Raw genomic sequence first — 19,039 nt, 5'->3', positions numbered from 1 at the left:
TTCTAGTGCTCGATACATCAACACCATCGTCATGTTGACGCTGCTCCTGCAACACCCCTGCGCGCTCGCCGCCGCCGCGGTCTCAGTCTACCTCGCGGCGATTGCGATCTATCGACTCTACCTCTCGCCCATCGCTCACTTCCCCGGTCCTCGTCTTGCCGCCTTGACCGTGTTCTACGAGTTCTACTGGGAGGCTGTCCGCAACGGCCAGTTCACATTCCACATTGGCGAGCTGCATAAGAAATACGGTATGCCCTCCTCTCTTCTCACCCTCCAGGCATTGTGTTAACAAATCAAGGCTCCATCGTCCGCATCAGCCCGACCGAACTGCACGTCAACGACCCGGAGTTCTACGAAGTCCTCTACAGCCGCGACAGCCCCCGCAACAAATACCCCTACTACCAGCGCACCTTCAACGCCCCCTACGCCCTGATCACCTGCGAAGACCACTTCCGTCATCGCCTGCTCCGCTCGCAGCTGAACCCCTTCTTCTCGGTCGCGCGCATCCGCCAGCTCGAGCCGACGCTGAAGGCCCTGGTCGATAAGCTATGCCGCAGACTGGAGGAGCTGAAATCCACCGGCAAGCCCATCGCCATCGAGTACCCTCTGACCTGCTACACGACCGACGTGATCACCGACTACACCATGGGCGACGGGTACCACTACCTCGACGAGCCGGACTTCATCCCGCAGTGGCAGCATATGCTCTGCGGGACGGCGAAAACGCTCGTCTTCGTCCGGCCGGTTGCATTCCTCCTCCCGCTCCTCGTCGCAATGCCCGAGACTCTGACGGCGTGGTTGAATCCGGGCATGGAACTGTTCTTCGCCTTCCAGCACCGCTGCCGCACACGCATCGCGGAAATCGCGAAACGACATCGTCAGTACGGACCGCTCGAGACCAAAGACGGGCGTCAGAATCTGTTCGACAACGTCCTTTCCAGCAGTCTTCCGGAGCAGGAGAAGAGCGAGGCCCGACTCGCGCAGGACATGCAGGTTTTTGTCTCGGCCGGTGCGGAAACCACAGCGAAGGCCATGAGCTACATCCTGTTCTACCTGCACAACGAACCGGCGCTGCTGCAGCGGCTGAAGGATGAGCTGGCACCACTGGGCGAGGATCCGGGCCTGATCGAGCTGGAACAGTTGCCCTTTTTAGTGAGTTCGCGCCGCAGGCGTACGAGGATCCCAGCTAATGTTATTAACCAGACTGGCGTGATGCTCGAAGGACTGCGGTGAGTCGTACCAATTCGCTTCGCGGCCGGGCCGTGCTAATGTTACTCATGCTAGTCTGTCGTACGGCGTCACTGCGCGACTCCCTCGCATCGCCCCGTACAACGCTCTCGCGTACAAGGACTGGACCATCCCGCCGGGTGTATGACAGACTCGCCCCAAGTTTCTGGGACTCGCTAACAGCCACAGACACCCGTCAGCATGAGCTGTCTCCTCATGCACCACGACGAGTCCGTCTTCCCTGACTCGTACCGCTTCAACCCGGAGCGCTGGGTCGAGCCGGCGGAGCGGAAGCGCCTGGAGAAGTACATGGTGGCGTTCTCGCGGGGCTCGAGGATGTGTATTGGGATGCAGTACGTATTCCTTTTTTCTTTATCTTGAGTCTCCATTGCGACATTACCTTTAGTGAGAGGTGTTAACGCATCTAGACTCGCTCGCTCGGAGATCCTCCTTGTGATCTCGACTCTCCTTCGCCGGATCAACTTCGAACTCTATGAGACGACGATCGAGGATGTGCGCGTCGCACACGATATTTTCATTCCATTTGTCAAGATGGATAGCAAGGGCGTTCGGTTCCTGATTAAGTGAGCCTGAGCCTTCCCGACAATCAGTGAGTGGCGTTACTGCGATTGCGATTTCCTTCTCATGTTTTATACCAAAGTCAAGGGGTTATCATAGCTTCTTCACTAATGCAATTGGCGACCTGAATGCCGTCTCTAGTACGCCCTCGACACCTAGCGATTGGTCATAAATCCTCAACAATGCTGTTGAATGAATGTAGCACAGAGATCGGCGCTGGGTCACTGGAGGTTGCCAGTGAAATCTCAGCAAAGCGCCTTGTATAACCTCGCTTGCACGTTCTGCCATACGACTCAGAGACCCGGGATGGTCGACCAAGCTCCTCCCCTGTGTCCCAACCTCGGAGTATATATCCCAGGTACATGGCGTAACCATCGGCATCCAGGACCGGCCCAACTATAGATACGACGGGTGAGCCCTCGAAGCCAAGGTAAGTGGACTGGAAACTAGGCTATTGCGGCAGACTACTCCATCCATACCGTAACCTAGGCTCTCCCGCCACTCCGTCCACGGGTAGTAGCAGCCCGAGTGGAAGCCCAGTTCAGAGGACGGATGCTCCCAGTGCGCTGCAAGCACTGGAGTTGCAATGCGCCGCGTATCAAGGTTGCTATCCCTTGGATGTTCCCCCAGGCTCCGCAATCTGCTGCAGGGATCTCAATCGAATACAAGTGGACGGCATGGTCATCTCGCCGGTGCCGGCGCCGGTGCCGGTGCGTCGGGAGTCTGGGTGGTCGACGGAGCAGGGCAACCGTGGTTCAATTCGATGGTCTTGCTAATCTGGATCTTGTGGTGGTGGTCAGTGTCACGACTTCCATCATCTAATTCAGTCCGGTTGCTAGATCCCTGTGGGTACCCATACGCGAACGTTCCGAAGGGGTCGTGCGGACCCGGCATGGTGATCATCATCGCATATTGTGGACCTGGATGATTCTGCATTCTGGCTCTGGCTCTGGCTCTGGCTCTGGCTCTGGCGCCTGGAGATGGAGATGGAGGTTTGATACTCATGCTTCGGAATTCCTAGGTTGTGTCTGCCGCACGCCAGCCATGGCTGTCTTCGTCGACGGGGCTGCTTGTGAATTCGGCCCGGAGCGACATAATCCTAACTACCAGGTGGCGGGTAAAGATAAGTATATTTGATATTAGGGTCTTAAAGACTGATTAGGCCTTCGGGGACAAGTTCAGTGGAATATTGCCCAAGTGGTGGGTACGGTACCTAATATATAACTAAGGCCACGCCGGCAGTGCCACATGGTAGTTCGCTAGATAGCGTTAATGGGCGATTTGGATGGGTAATATATAATATATAGTAAGCGTTGGCTTCTGCTTCAATTTAGGTGGATTAATATATCGATTCTGGCAAGTAATAAGTCCTAGACCTAGGAACACTATTCTAGAATAGTCTTTTCTAACGCTTAACCGAGATTCGATTCAGATAGTCAACGCTTTCGACGGGGAAAAGAACTAAACGGGTGCTGGATGCCTTGGTTGCTTCAATGTATACCACGTCATGATTTCCTAGCTGGGCGGGGTATCGTCGCTCTGCTGCGATGGCTGAGAAGGAGGAGAAGAAGGGGGGTGATCAGCCACTGCCATCCTGCAAGATCGCCCCAACAAGCAGACCAGTCTCTCCCAAACAGCCCTCGCCCCCGCGACAAAGAAATGCAAATATCTTCTCCACGCCGGCTGAAAGCTCAACGCCAACTCAGACCCAAGCAAGCCATCCCGTATCAGCCTCTCGCAATCCCTCCTCCCTTTGCCGCAATCGACTTCCTCGACATGCGGCTCCAACGCAATATCCTTCGCCGCACGTTTAATGTAATACGCCGTGAGCGCCATATTCGGAAAGACCTCATGCCAGCACGAAGAAATGAACTTGTCCAGGACAGCGTTCCGGTTCAGATCCGGGAACTCGAGCCTTGAAAACCGCCGCCCCACCTCGCGGAGACTGTCGTATTCAGTCGGTCCCAGTTCGTCTTCGTACGGCTCGCATCCATACACCATGTAGTAGACCAGCGTCCCCGTCGCAAACTGCTCCGTGCGCGCGCTGCACAGCCCATACGAACCCTTCAGCGGTCCGGCGATAAGCTTTCGAGCCCACGGCCCTACAACACCCTCCACAGGCTGGCCGAACGTGGTCGCGCGATCGAAGTCACAAAGCCGAAGGTTCAAGTGCCGATCCAGCAGGCAGTTCCGCGGGGCAATGTCGTTGTGGCAGAAGCCCATTTTTTCGACGTATGCTAGCGCCGAGGTTACCTGGATCACCCAGCGAGCGACGAGACCGATGTCTTCATAGCCCGTCACGCGGATAAGACGGCCATGGAGGCCGCTGGGCCGTACTTCGCGCTCTTGTCGCTCAAAGTAGCGGAGATCCAGCCGGTTCAGCTCGCAGTATGAGAGGAAGAAGTAGTCTGGTAGGGCTAGGAAACAGGCGACTATCTCGGGGCAGCGATCCTGTCTGCTGTTTAGGGCCTTGTAGAACGCGAGCTCGCGCGCGAATGGGTGTTCGCCGTTGTCGTAGCTTTCTTCGGGGATGCCCTCCCAGAAGCCCTTGTCGCAAACCCGCTTGACGACGATGGTCGGGGTCACTCTGTGGACGATCGAGCGGTTTCCGGTGCCGACGCCGTCTTTTCTCTTCAAGGGGATCATTGGCTCCATGGTACACATGATGGGAGAAAGAATCACATAGGGAAGCGGGCGTAGGTATCCGGATGCAAGGTGCAACCGCCCTGTACCGGGGCCGGGGACTGTTTCCTCCGTCCCGGCTGGGCAAGTGGTCTGTGTTTGTGTAACGTGGTTTCTACGGAATACTCCGTACTATCAGCAGAAAGCGTACACTGTTACCACCCCCGATCCTTAACAGCGCCCACAAACCTCGCCCTCTTAAACCCACAGCTCGCCCCAGCATCATTCAGAACCTCCTTAAGCACAGGAAGCCACCACCTCTCATGCTGATCATGGACCACAAAATTACACGCATACTCCATATACTCCGGGAAGAAGCCACTATACTCCCAGTCCACAATCCCACTCAACCTCCCCTCATGAACCATGATATTCCGCGCCGCGAGGTCGCCGTGCGTGAGGACGAACCTGCCCGAGCTTCTTCCTCGCATACCAGGGAGAAGACGTTTCCACAGCGCATATGCCGCGCCTGACTTCCTCTTAACGCGTCCAAGACAAAACTCATCGAAGTCCTCCTCGGACCCAAACGGCCCCATGAAGCGAAAATGCAAGCGGTCGAAAAAGTTAAACGTCTCTTGGTTGTGTACCCTCCCAATAAACGGCTGCGTGATTGTGCGGAACAGCCGGACCTGCTCCTTCAAGTCCCTCTTAACCCCCTCCCTCTCGGCCTCCGTGAGATCGTGCCAGACCTTATCAAGCGACTGCCCCGGAACAACATCCGTAACCGTCGCAACAACCTCCGGCTCAACATCATAGCATCCCAATACCTTCGGCGCAAGGATCCCGTGCGTAGACGCGAAGTGCATCATCTGCGCTTCGGAGCGGACGAATGCACCAGACGGTTTGTGTTTCACGGCGACGGCGTTCCCGTGTGTAGTGTGTGAGAGCACGACGCGGTTGCCCATGTAGTTGTAGAGTTCGGGGCCTTCGATGGCGTTGAGGTACGTTGGTTTCCATCTCTTCTTGTGGGCGGCGGGGTTCGAGGGCTTGGTGTCGGTTGAGGACATTGTGGTGGTGTCATGGCGGTGGGGGCGAGGAGATGGACAGACGAGCCATGGGAAAAGGCCAAATGTACGACGGCGACCGCGGAGGTTGGGGAGGAGTGCGTTGCGGACAGCGATGGATGGGGTGGAGATGGCCCTGGCAACAATCTCGGCGCGGGAGAACCTGGGTCCCTTTGGCGCTTTCCCCGATCGAGCGGACAATCCGCTTTGTTCATTTTCGTGGTTTGGAACGCGCGGTCCGTTCCAGCTGTCCGTGGGGACCTGCCGCTGTCATCCCAGGGAACCATGGACTCATAGTAGGTAAACAGTAAACTAGAGGTACACATTGTACCAGGTGATTGAGATTCCCAGGCAATAAAGATACTCTGTATATCTTTGTGAGGAGAAGTCGACCAGACGAAGCAAAAGCGGCTGGTATCATAGTGAATTCGCAAATTACTGTCTGCAGCTCCGCCCTGTCCATTCTCTCCAAAGTCTAACTAAAGTGATACAGATAAGAAGAGGAGTATGCACCGCAAATAAGATCTTAGCCAGCGGTGGCTATAGAGAGCGGCACAGTCAAGCTCCCCAATTCCCGCAGGACCTCCCTAGCGAGGTTATTCACGACCTTCAACTCTTTCAGTATCTGGCGTAGGTCTTCGACCTCGTGACTACATTGTATCCTTCCAGCCTCGGTACCGTTGTTGTGCGTTGCAAGGTATACTGCCGTTCTGAATACTGCGTTTGGGAGGAAGGGATGCGCCTGCGAACACAATCAGTATGTTATTTCATGAATCTCACATGAGAAGCCGACAAGGAGGAAGGGACGTACCCTAAAGCAGTTGACTGGACACATTGACTTTGCGAGCGCGACAAACTCACTGGCAGCTTGGGCCGACCGTTGCATATCCCCGGCTCCTCCGGCGGCTGGCGTGCTATAGCCATCGCCGTTGATGAGCAGTTCTTGCCCACCTATAGCCATACTCAGCTGCACAGCTTCCAGCCCGGCCGCGTCCCGAACTGGATTCGATATCCCCATGAAGTGTTCTCGAGCGACCTCGCCGACCTCGCCGATGGAGATCATCATCATCTTGCCGAGGAGGTGCGTGAATGCAACGAGGGGATCGGCCATCCCCAGTGGTGTCGAAGATGGAGGACTGTAAGACCATAGGGTCGAGCGTTTCTCGATCACGCTCGATAGTGCCTTTTGCCTCTCGTAGAACATAGATGCTTCTGTCGACGTTGAGAGAAGGAGCGCGCTTCGGCGGAGGTTCATTGTGCGACCGTGGAGTGTCGCAAGGACTATGTACTCGGCGAACGGAGGGAGGGCTTTCTGTCCGCTGGTCGCGATAGCTTCGTGGAGGAAGTCCATGGGTTGATCAATGGGTTGAGCCATTTGGAAGGTGCTTTCGGGGACGGGGAGTCGTATCCATGTCTATGCACATTAGTACCTTCTGATGCAATTCAGCATATTCGGAGGAAGGCATGGAAGGGGTCAGGTACGCACCGCTTCCTCCTGCAACGTCAACGGCCACTCGTGCCTCGAGCTGAGAACGCGATCAAAGCAATACGCCACCCAAAACGTCCTCCTTTTCTCCTCGTTCGCAACAAAGTCACCCCCATTGTTTCCATACGCATCGGTATCATGCAACCGCGACAACTGAATGAGTCGGAAGCATCTCCCTGCCGTAACCATCGCTCTGCTCTCCTCCATTCGCAGCAGCTCATAGTGCGCGAGGAGCAAAACCGCCTGTATCTGCTCCAGCGGAGGTGTCCGTTCTATCGTATCCAGCTCCATCACGACCCTGCTCGTCTCGACGTACAGACTATCCGCCAGACGCCGAAACTGCGCAGACATTGCGGCGGCGACGGTGCGCATCGCCGATCGGAGGCAGGCGCGTGCTAGGAGAGGAGGCTCGGTCTCAAGATGGGAGAGGTGTCGCTGCTGGTGGAGGAATGGAGCGATCGGGTGGACACGGTCAAAGTACAGCTGGTCTCTCGGTCGCGTTAGTGAGCGTAGGCAAAAAAGGTGAGGGACATACAAATCAGCTAAGACAATATCGAGCCCGGGGCTTGGACTCATACTCGACCCGGTGTAGGCCGATCCTTGAGCGGGTAGTGGTCGGACATTCGCGAAGGGCGATGGGAGGAGGGTGCGCTCTGTCGTCGTGGTGTCGAGAGCAGACGGGGATAATAGGAAGGGCACATCATGTCGGGCATCGGAGCTAGATCCTGAGCTTGAATGCCGGCGGACATCGTGAGTGAGGGCAAGTTGCTCCTGCGATTCCAAGTCTCCGTGGTAGATATGGTCCATCTGCTCGACGACCTGCTCTTCAAGGACCTCTGTCACAGTCAGCCATCGCTCCCTATCGCTCTCTCGCATCTCCGCCACAAAGATAAACCTACCAAGCCTCGAGTAAAGACTCTCAATCTGCCCCTTCTTCGGCCCCCGTCGTGGCCGGTTATGATTCACAATGCAGACCCGCCCTGTCATCAAGCAAGAGCCACACTGCGGTTTGGCGCGGTCACATCGGGCCTTGCGCTTGCGACACTCTTCGCAGGCCAAGCCAGGCTGCTGCCGGGCTGGCTTGCTCGTGTCACGGGCTTGGCTTTTCTGTGGCATGGGAATCAGAGTGATGGATCAAACGAGACAAGCGTGGACGGTAGTGTCGGGCGAGATTGTCCGCGGTATTCATATCCGGTGTTTGTCAAACTCGGCATGTAGGTGGTGAAGAATCGCATTGTGCACGGGGCTGTTTTTACTTCTTCCATATGCACTGGTAAGCCATTGGCGTGATGAAGCCCGGTTCCGGGATATTGGGTTCAAAGCTTACCTTGATTCTGTCTGAAGAGTGCGTAAGCTTCCCGAGGTCAGGAGCACCGGGTCATCTGTACCCAAAGAAAGGAATCCAGCTCAATGCTCTCTTCACCGAAACACCCTTCAAGAGGAACCTCTTCTCCGAAACCAATATACTCCTCCGATAATCAGTGACGTGTTGAGCTCGGACTTGCCATCTCCGGGCCTCATAATTGGTCTCACCCAGACCGACGATAAGAAACAAGCAGCGATGACAAACAAAATAAGCATCGCCAGCGCCACGCTGGCTGCTGACGGTCCCAATTTCCAGACTTTAATCCCTGTCGCCAATCATTCAGGCCGATCGAAGGATTTAGGAGTATCTTCAGGTCGATCAGCCGGCAGATACTCCGGGCTCGGGGATCCCTGGAATACCCTACCTGGAAGTAAGAGCGCTGTCGAGGTGGAACTTCGGTGAAGTGACTGGGACGTCAGCGTCATTTGGGTCTTCAGTGGATAGGGAGCAGTAGAGTCAGGAAGTATATCCCGATAGCTGTCTCGAACACCGACTCAGCCAGCCGCGAGTGGCGAGGTAATTCATTGCCCTTCAGCTTATCGCCTTATACTCCGTGAAGAAACCGACTGATAGCGATGGATTTGGGTCGCCGAAGACGAACATTATCTGGAGCAATGAAATCGGATACTCGTAGATGGAAAAGGTACTGGCGAAGGAGACGTCCACGGGTGTATATAGAACGAGCTCGAGGATATGAACCTTGCCTAGGCATCTACCGCGTACCTACGATCCCATCATTAACATCATCTTCAATTCAATCCGATCTATACAGTGTCTCGTACCTGGATCTACACTGCCACCGCCGCACCGTACCGACCGCACAATGCTCTCAACACTGCACCTCTGGTCAGCACCAGCACCCGTCACCGGGCCAACCCCATCACCATACAGCAGCCTCCAATCCCTATACTCATGGACAGCATCATCACCCTCACCCTCACCAATTCACAATGTTCCCTCACCGTCACGACTCACCCCCGCTCCAACCCCCATCCAAAAAGATTCAACCCTCCACCTCCCCCGAATACTATGTCTCCACGGCGGCGGCACAAACGCGCGCATCTTCCGCTCGCAATGCCGCGTCCTGCGCGCCAGACTAAGCCCACACTTCCGCCTCGTCTTCGCAGAAGCCCCCTTCGCCTCAACGCCCGGTCCCGACGTCGTCTCCGTATACGAGAAGTGGGGGCCGTTCAAGGCGTGGTTCCCCGCGGAGTCTGCGGCCGCGAGAGCCGGAAAGAGTTTCGAGGACGCGAAGGCGCATGCGATGGGACGAGGCGGGGAGGCGGTGCGGATTGATGAGGATGATGAGGTGAATGAGAGGGCGATTCGGGGGATTGAAAGCGCGATCCAAGAAGCGATGGAGAGGGATGATGGGCTTGGTGCAACGGGGGAGTGGGTTGGGCTGTTGGGGTTCAGCCAGGGGGCGAAGATGGCCGCGAGTTTGTTGCTCAGGCAGCAGCAGCAGAACGAGAGGGAAAGTCGCAGCGAAAGCTCCAATCGAAGCTGGAGGTGGGAGGCGAAGCAGACGCAGACGCAGACGCAAACAAAGCCAGGATCGACAGCAAACGTCAACTACCGCTTCGCTGTTATTCTCGCCGGTCGCGCGCCAATGGTCTCGCTATCCCTCGACAAAGACGACGACGAGCTCGATTCCCCATTTTCGGAATCCAGCTATGGCTCTGGTTCATCCTTTAGCTTCGCGTTCGAACCAGCCCTCCACCTTCCCACGATCCACGTCCACGGCCTCAAAGACCCGGGGTTGTCATTGCACCGCGACCTCCACGACTACGGCTGCGAGTATGGTAGTACAAGGCTCGTCGAATGGGAGGGGGGACACAGGGTCCCCATTCGCAGCCAGGACGTCAGCTCGGTCGTGGACGAAATACTGGATGTCGCGAGGGGGGAGGGCGTGATAGCCTGATTGGCAGACGTAGATAGAAGTGAGGCCACCGCGGCACGCAAGAATAATCCATAATCCATTGAATGCATGACACACTTCCAGTCTGTCCGACATGCATCGTCGTTGCTTTGTCTGGCGATATGGCGAGGGCAAGTGGCTGCTGCATGGGTCCCAATAGGGCATGCCCAGCCCTATACTGACCGGATGCGGCGATCCCGAGTGCCGGACCGCCGGGTCTGGCCGTGGGTGGCACTGTCAGATCATAGATGATATACTCCGTACTGCGAGATAATTCAACGGCCCTAAGCAAGTCAGTCCGATGCGCTATAGATGCATATGTTCAATCTCGAACCCAGATCCAGAGTCCAGACAAAGGGAACAGAAAAGCTACTGCAGGTGTACCTAGTCTGTGCATGACCTTAGCGCTTATGACCACTTCCCTATTCATTAATGCCAGTGCTGTGATATGCATAAACGGCCCAGATCCCGGTCCGGAATCATCAGGAACTCCGCAGCCTGCGGTTAATATATATTATTGTCAATTCAGGAGCGGTATCGTCTCCCCCACCTTGCCCCTCAAGAACTCCACACTCACTTTCAGTGACCGGTCGGATGTAGTCGTTCTGTAGTCTGCATGAAGCAGGAAACCAGGATTCTGACAGCGGTCTCCAGCATGTCTAGCATGATGCGCATCATGCATCCCTTGCATCAAAGCCGCGAAGCCGTTTTGGTCCACCGCTCACCGCTAGATATGAAGTACGTACGTTTTGGAGTTGAAGAAGACGTATGCCGAGGTTATGCGGAGAATCTTGCCGACCTAAATCACGCATTCAGACTGGGTGCAGTCGACTAAATCGGACATCAATTTCGCCGTTTACCGACGGTGCGGTTCGAGCCACCGGCCGTTTTGATGCTCTAGCATGCTAAGCTCTTTAGAAGGACATGGGTTTGGGCGGAGTAGTTGTGTCAAGTGGGAGATGTTCACTAAGCAGATGTCTATGGACGAACAAGCTGAAATTCTGTAAATGGGAAAATTTCCGAGATTCTTTAGAGCGGCAAACGTCTCTGTCGGAGCGTAGTATACTACTCGCCCCACTGTAGCCCTTGCCTATTAGCTTAGTTAGCCACACCAAGTATAGCTTTATTATTATGGCCTAGCTAAATATAATTTTTAAGCTTTTATTTTTAAAAGGTTATATGCCCTAGGTAGCTTTTTTTATTAAAATATTATATTTATTTATATATAACTGCTTTTTTTATTACTACCTTTTTTTAAAATTTATTTACTTTAAATATTTATTAAGTTAAAAATATTTTTTATATAGTATTGGGATTTTTAACTGCCTAATATAAATTTTTTAATTATTTATTTTATATAACTTTTATATTATTCCTATATATTAAAGCTGTGTAAAAATTTATTTATAATATAATTAATATTATTATTATTACTTTTAACCTTTATAAAATTATTATATAATTTAATAATTAAAAAAATTATTATTTATAACGTGAATTTTTTAAAATTATACTTTAATTTAAACCACCTTATTTTTAGCCTATTATTACTAAAAAAGTTTTTTTTTATAAGTATTTACTAAAGCAAGCTATTATTATTATAAAATATATTAATAAAAATAACATGGCTTAAAATTAAGTTACTAAGCTTATTATTAAAAACTAAATTAGTATTTAAACTTTTTAAAATATTAAAATAAAAGTAAAGTAAGGGCGTTAAATATAGCATAACTTTTTTTTATTATTATTTTTATAATTAATATTTTATATATAATATATAAACTAAATTTTTAGTTTTTAAAGTATTACCTAAGCCTTTTATTACCTATAAAAGCTATATAACTTATTTAGCGCTAGTTTTTTTTAAAAAGCTAGTAAATACTTAACGCGATAAGGTATATTAATTAATAATTAAAATAGTTTTTTATAAAATTTAAAAATACTATTATTAAGCTAGTAATTATTTAAACCCTTAATTAATAAGCTATATAGTATTTTTTTATTATAGTAATTTTTAGCTTATATAATATATAGTTATTTATTACTTAGTTATATATAATATTTTATTAAAGTATTAATAATATTTATTTACTTTTTTTATAGTTTAAACTTAATTAAATATAAATATTTAAAACTACTTAATATACTACTAATACCACTAGCCACTTTAGTTATAGTAGCTTTATTTTTATTAAGAATTATAGTATTATATAGTATATATATTACTAGTTATATAATAATTATTTTTTCTTTACTTATATTAGGAATCCGGCAAACACCTAGTTATAAAATAAAGGTAATAATTTTAAAAATACCAGTACTAGCGCCTATTAAGGCCGCGGTAGTAAATTTAAATACTATAAAAAAAAAGGTAAAAAAGGCCGTAGCGCCTTTATCTTTATAAATATTACGTAGGTAAAAAATACTACTACTAGTACTTTATAATAGTTAGCTTAAAAATTAACTTAAGGTTCCCTATTAACACCTCTGCCTAATACTTTATAGGCCTTTTTAGGTACTAATATAGTTAGTATTAACTTTAACTTTATATACATAAACTCCGCGTTTATATAATTATTAAATCTTAGTATTAATAAGTTAAATCTTTATATTAAATTAACTTATATAAATATTAAACTAGCTATTAATAATAATTAAATACTTAATTTTAGCATCTTTTACTATATAATATACTTTAAGCATAACTTTATATTATTTAAATATACTAAAGTTCTAATTAAAATAGCTAATAATAATAAGTTTTTTACTAAAAACTATAGTAATATTATATTAGGTGTTACTAATAAGTTTAATATATAATAAATTAAAAGTTTTTTATTAAAAAATATTTAGTACACGCCTAGCTTAGCTTATAATTTATTATTAATTAAATAGCTTATAAATAATAATATTTATATAATATTTAATATTAATATTATTATTAAACTTACATGGTATAAATCCTTAATTATATACACTACCTTACTTAAATCCTATTATTATTTTTATTTAAATATTAATACTTTTCTTAAGGTAATTACCATGCTTATAAACACTTTTATACTTAGTTAAAGTATAATTTTACTTAAGGGTTTAATAATAGCTAGGGTTAAGGTTTTTAATAAAGTAATTTTTATATATTTAGCTTATTAACAGGCTGCCCATGTATTTAAAAAAAAATTAAAAATTTTTTTTAGTATATTATTAGCCTTAAACTATATAAGGGCCTGCTAGTTAAATAATATAAGTTATATATTATTAGTAAAAAAATAGCACTTTTCTTAATAAAATAAAATCTAACTAAAAATCTTAATTATTAGCTAGGTAATATTATATATATAAATATTTACAGGCCTATATTAATACACGGGTAAACAGGCGCCTTATACTTTATTATATTTATTAATAAGGCCTTTTAGTTTTACTAGGTATTTATTATAAAAAAAAAATTTTTAAAATTTTTTTTTAACTTTGTAACTAGCTATAAATATAACTAAAGTTAAAAATAAAGTATATTTACTATAATAATACTTTAAAACACTAACTACTAAAATTATACTATAAAAATTATGGTATTATTTTTAATCCAGCACTAAAATATTACTTAACACTAAACTTAATTATTAAGGTAAAAAATTATTATATTATTAAGCTAGTTATATTTATTATAATAAAAAACTAATTTTTAAAGTTTTTTTAAAATCACCTAGTTCTTGCTATTATTTATATTTATAACTATTTTTATTATAAAACTATTAGTAAAACGCCCTATAAAGCACTTAATAAAATATAACCTAATATTTTTTACTAGCGCGCGCTAGAATATAAATACTTTTATCTTATTTTTAAAAAAATATATAAAATAAAAATTAATTCTTATATAGTCAAGGGCTACTTTATTAAATACTTTAAAAGTTTATATAAAGTTTATAACCTTAAATTAAAGTAAGTTATTATTACCTATAATATTATTTTTAAGAAGTTAAGCACTTCCCTCCCGCCGCCTATTAATAAATATAATTTTAATATTTTATGCCTTATTACTAGTAAAGTAAATAAAAAAAAATTATACCTTTAAAAATAAAAATATACGCCCCTAGGCTTTAAAGTTTTATTAAATTTTTATAAAAATATTTTTGCTTTTTATAACCTTATTTCTTAACCTTTTAAAATAAATCTAGAATAGGAAAAACTATTTTAAAAAAACCTTTTTAATAGTACTACTTATAACCTAAAGTAGCTTTAAAAATATTAATTAATTAGTATTTTTTTTTTAATACCTACACTAAACTCTTTAATTTAAGGGTTATATAATATAAAGTTTTAATATTATTTTATTTTAAACCCCCCCCTTTTTTTTAAAAGGGTAATTTAAGTATAATTAATAAAAATTATAATAGCCTAGCAAAACACACTCGCGCTTTAAGGGTTAATACTTAATATTTTTTATTTTTAAAAAGTAAAATATACTATTTAAATTATTTAAAAAAGCTAAGTTAAATTATAAAAAAGTACCTTAAATTAATAAGTATAAATAAACTTTTTTTTATATATAATCCTAACCTTTTTTTAAACTATTTTATGTAATTCCTTGTGGATTATAAGCTTGCCCTTAATAACTTTATTAATAATATTATTTTTGCGGTAAACTTTAGCAAGCTAAATAAATAAAACTTTACTTTTAAAACCCTAAATAATGCTAGCTATAAGCTAAAAATATATATAAATATAGTTTTTTATTTAAAAGTAAATAAATAATATATAGCTATTTATAAAAAACTTAATAATTATTTTTTTAATAGCACGTGGCGCGTTATTAATTATTAAAAAAAAATATACCTTTTTAATTTTAAATAAGTATTTAAAATTAAATATAATAGTATTTATAAAGCTTACCTAGTTATTAAAGGCTTTTATTAAATTACTAGTTATAATTATAAAATTTATAAGGTATATATAGTTATTATTAAATTAATATTTTTTAAATTTTTTATTATGCTAGCTGCTTGCTATAGCTAGGTATTATACTTTTTTAATATTATTATTACTTTTTTATATATAAATCTTTTTAAAAAGATTTTTATTAAGCTATTTAAGGGTAGTAAGATTGCTAGTAAATATAACTTACTTTTAAAAACCTTATATAACCTAAAGTAATTATTAAAAAAGTAGTATAAAATACTTACTAGCCTTTTTACCTTACTTAAATTTACTAAAATACACGTGGATTATTTAGTTTTTACCTATGGCTAAGTATTTATTTTTTTTATATAAATAATATTATGCTTTTTTTTTATTTATAAATAATATTATAAAGGTTATTAAGGCGCTTAAAAGCGCCTTTAAAATTATTAATAATAAAGTATTTACTTGCTTTATTAGTATTAATATTTACTATATAAATAATAATATTTATTTTTTTTAAAAACACTATATTAAAAATATTTTAAAGTAATTTAATTTTAAAAACTATAAAAACTTTATAACTTTATATAATTTTAAAATTATATTATAAAAGTTTAATAGCAAGGCCTTAATAAAAAAGATTTTTTTATATTAAAAATAAATTAGTATTTTTATTTAGATTTTTATTAATACATGCCTAAATATTTCCTTTACTATCACGCTTTTATTTTACTATATAATAAATTTTTTAAAAAATTATATTACAGCCTTAACACGCGTTTTTTATTACCTTAAGGTATTAAAAAACCTTATTATTTTTTATTAATATAAAGGTAAAGGCCTTATTAAATATTATAATATTAATTAGCCTAGTGCTTATATTAATAGCTATATTTTTATTTTTAAATATATTTTTAAAATAGCTAATAAGTTAATTAACTAATTTTTTAAAAAATAGTTTGCTATAGCCTTTTTATTAATAAAGTTAAAATATATTTCCCAGGTAGTTATAACCTAAAAACTATTATAATTTTAACTTTTTTTTATTAAACTTAATATTTCGCGCCTTGCTTTAATATAAATACTTTTTATTAAATTAATATTTATTTATATAAATAATTAAGGCGTAATTACCTTATTAAAAAATTTAAAATTTTATGCCTATATAAAGCATGTAATAATTAAATATTACTTTATTTATAAAAAAATAGCTACTAGTAATATTAAATTTACTTATATTAATATTAAAAAATAAGCTATTAATAGCCTTATTAAGCCCCTTAAGCAGGTTTAATATTTTTATTTTATTAAATAACTTAGTATAAAATACCTTAGTAAGGGGGGTAATTTTTAAATAATTTTATAATTTTTTATTTTAATTTTTATTTTACTTATATACAAGGGCGTCCTGCCATAGCACCTTACTTATTTTTTATTACTTTATATTTTATTATTTACTTTTTATTTAAAAAATATATTTAACTTTATTTTTTTAGTAGGGCTTTTAGCAAGAGGGGTATTAAAGTATAATATACTACTTGCCCTATTATAGCCCTTGCCTATTAGCTTAGTTAGCCACACTAAGTATAGCTTTACTATTATGGCCTAGCTAAATACAATCTCCAAGCTTTCATCTCCAAGAGTCTCATGAGGACTAGATATGATGCCATCACATATCGAGCGGCCTCTACAAGTAACCTCATTAGAATTTAACAAAACATAACTATACATCATGCCACCCTCATTGGCCTTTCTATTTAGTTGTCTTAGCCTTACGTTCTGTACCATCATGAGATTCGGAGATCTCATAACTTTCAGATCTCCCAGTGAAAGACTCTTTTGCACTTTCGATTTGTTCACCGGGGTGAGGATGACGATTGGCCTCGGGATCCTCGACTTCCACTGTCTCCAGCGTCGGCTTTTCTTCTGCCGTCTCCTCCTTTTGACGGATATCTCTCCAACCAAGTCCCCAACAGAACAGAAATGCTCCACCGCCAAGGGCAATTCCCATGTAAAAAATCCTATCGATAGCCGTACTGTAGTCCTCTAAAACGGCGGTCAGCTGCGCCCCAGCCACGATATCCCGCACAGAGCGGGCGCCTGAATCAATGATGCGGACTCCCTCAGTACCAGGGAGGTCGTTGGCCAGCAAGTCACGTAGGCTGTTGGTAAAGATTGTCTGCGAGGCGGAAAGCATGACAGCGCCACCGAGGAACTGGCTGAAGACGACGATGGCCATGGCGGTAGGTATTTTGGGACGCGGTATGAGGTGGGGTATAGTTATGAACGGCTTGTGGTTTATTAGTATTATCTTGCGAAGCAAGCGAGTCGAGTGACATACTATGCTAACTGACAGCCCAATGCCAGCACCGAAGATGATCTGAAAGCCGATCAGGTCGTGCTCTGGTGTGGAGATGCCGATTGTAGAGAGGAGACCGGATCCAACAGTCATCAAGGCCGTGCCGAGGACGATCGGGGGGAGGTAGTAACCGAAACGTTGCACTATAGTTGTTAGTCTGCATCGAACGGGCAATAATCAGAAGAAAGATACATACCTAAGGCCCCGGCTGTAACAGCGAATAGGACCTGCGCAAGGATGTTCGGCAGCATATGAACACCACTCATGAGTGCCGAGTCGTTCTTGACAACCTGGAAGTAGATCGGGAGATAGTAATTGAAGGGGAACATAACGCCGTAAAAGCAGAACAGCGTCCCCGCAGCAGACCAAATGACGCGTAGTCGAATAATAGACAGTGGAAGCATGGCATTTTCACCGCGGGTGTATTCCCAACCAAGAAAGACCAGGAAAGTCGCCCCCGATCCAACGAAGAGACCAATTATGCGAGAGCTATCCCAGGCGTACTGATTGCCGCCCCATTCTAAAGCTAGCAACAACATTGTAACGGCAGGTGCTATAAGAACGAAGCCGACAAGGTCTAGCGATTTGACAGCCGTCCGAATGACATCGCGAGCGGGCGGCTTTTCAATGCCGGTCGGTAGTCGGGTTAAGAGTACCATGAGGAAGACAACGCCGCCGATGGGTAGGTTGATATAGAAGCCTAGACGCGACGCAAGAAGTGAGCACAGGGACAAAGAAGGTGAATCAGGGAAGGCGTACACCATCGCCACGAGACCTTCTCAGTGAGTGCTCCACCGATTAGCGGGCCACAGGCAGTGCCGAGTTGGCCAAGGGCCATGTTCATCCCCATAACTAACGGTTGCCTGTGGGGTGGCACGCAGTCGGATATGATGGTGAGCGCCCCGTTCATCAACACCGACGAGCCCAATCCAGCGACCGCACGTCCGACGATTAGCATCGTCGATGAAGTGGCCGCAGCGCAGAGCACTGATCCGAGCTCGAAGACCGCGAAGAAGATGAGGTAGGTCCACTGTTAGGGTCGCGTTAGGAGTGCGACTACTGCGCCGGTGGGTGTAGCGGAAGCTAGGGCGGGCCACTTACTTTGGTGTTAAAGTAGGTATAGAGCTTCCCACTCATGGGCTGAAAAGCCGCGTATCCCAGCTGGTAAGCACTGCCATACCAGCCGACATCGAGCAGCGAGTTGAAGCTGGACGTGATCTGGGGGATGGCGGTTGCTATAATGGACGTGTCCAGCAGGAGGAGGAAATACGTAAGCGTGACAGGAAAGAGGAGGATCATAAGCCTCGCCAAGGAAATCTGCTCGTACTCCAAGGGCTTGGGGGGAAGGGGCGTGCCGGCTGGCTTGCTGTTGCCTTGCTCACTATCTCCCGCCATTGCAATTTGGAATCCGTCGAAGCAGCAGTCTACAGAGCACAAAAGCAGGGTGTCGGGGTCACTTGGAATCTTAATTGTTATGTGGCTTGTTGATAAAACCGGCACCGGAGTCGCAAAG

At 44.4% G+C, this 19,039-nt stretch overlaps 6 protein-coding genes across 6 annotated transcripts; 2 read left to right on the top strand and 4 right to left on the bottom strand.

Moving 5' to 3' along the window:
- Positions 1-31: 31 nt before the first annotated feature.
- On the top strand, positions 32-1,815 carry DSM5745_03905 (cytochrome P450; the record flags this gene model as incomplete). The annotated part of the gene is made up of 6 exons (XM_026745921.1): positions 32-248; positions 299-1,152; positions 1,204-1,229; positions 1,285-1,369; positions 1,417-1,580; positions 1,656-1,815. The coding sequence occupies 6 exons, from the start codon at positions 32-34 to the stop codon at positions 1,813-1,815; spliced, it is 1,506 nt and encodes a 501-aa protein (XP_026604917.1).
- Positions 1,816-3,321: 1,506 nt separating this feature from the next.
- Positions 3,322-4,470, bottom strand: DSM5745_03904 (uncharacterized protein; the record flags this gene model as incomplete). Its single annotated transcript, XM_026745920.1, has 1 exon — positions 3,322-4,470. The coding sequence occupies one exon, from the start codon at positions 4,468-4,470 to the stop codon at positions 3,322-3,324; it is 1,149 nt and encodes a 382-aa protein (XP_026604916.1).
- A 173-nt stretch (positions 4,471-4,643) lies between these two features.
- DSM5745_03903 (uncharacterized protein) lies at positions 4,644-5,495 on the bottom strand (the record flags this gene model as incomplete). The annotated part of the gene is made up of 1 exon (XM_026745919.1): positions 4,644-5,495. One exon carries the CDS (start codon positions 5,493-5,495, stop codon positions 4,644-4,646), a length of 852 nt encoding a protein of 283 aa, XP_026604915.1.
- Positions 5,496-6,018: 523 nt separating this feature from the next.
- On the bottom strand, positions 6,019-8,094 carry DSM5745_03902 (putative Zn(II)2Cys6 transcription factor; the record flags this gene model as incomplete). Its single annotated transcript, XM_026745918.1, has 4 exons — positions 6,019-6,234; positions 6,304-6,906; positions 6,979-7,468; positions 7,514-8,094. The coding sequence occupies 4 exons, from the start codon at positions 8,092-8,094 to the stop codon at positions 6,019-6,021; spliced, it is 1,890 nt and encodes a 629-aa protein (XP_026604914.1).
- A 1,073-nt stretch (positions 8,095-9,167) lies between these two features.
- On the top strand, positions 9,168-10,265 carry DSM5745_03901 (uncharacterized protein; the record flags this gene model as incomplete). The annotated part of the gene is made up of 1 exon (XM_026745917.1): positions 9,168-10,265. The coding sequence occupies one exon, from the start codon at positions 9,168-9,170 to the stop codon at positions 10,263-10,265; it is 1,098 nt and encodes a 365-aa protein (XP_026604913.1).
- Positions 10,266-16,920: 6,655 nt separating this feature from the next.
- Positions 16,921-18,921, bottom strand: DSM5745_03900 (MDR family MFS transporter; the record flags this gene model as incomplete). Its single annotated transcript, XM_026745916.1, has 5 exons — positions 16,921-17,457; positions 17,509-17,669; positions 17,723-18,226; positions 18,286-18,556; positions 18,628-18,921. 5 exons carry the CDS (start codon positions 18,919-18,921, stop codon positions 16,921-16,923), a joined length of 1,767 nt encoding a protein of 588 aa, XP_026604912.1.
- Between the last annotated feature and the right edge of the window lie 118 nt (positions 18,922-19,039).

The sequence above is a fragment of the Aspergillus mulundensis genome (genome assembly GCF_003369625.1).
Source record: "Aspergillus mulundensis strain DSM 5745 chromosome Unknown scaffold_3, whole genome shotgun sequence".
NCBI classification, from domain to species: Eukaryota; Fungi; Ascomycota; class Eurotiomycetes; order Eurotiales; family Aspergillaceae; genus Aspergillus; species Aspergillus mulundensis.
The sequence above is the reverse complement of the archived record's forward strand: the minus strand, read 5'-3'. Positions and strand labels throughout refer to the sequence as shown.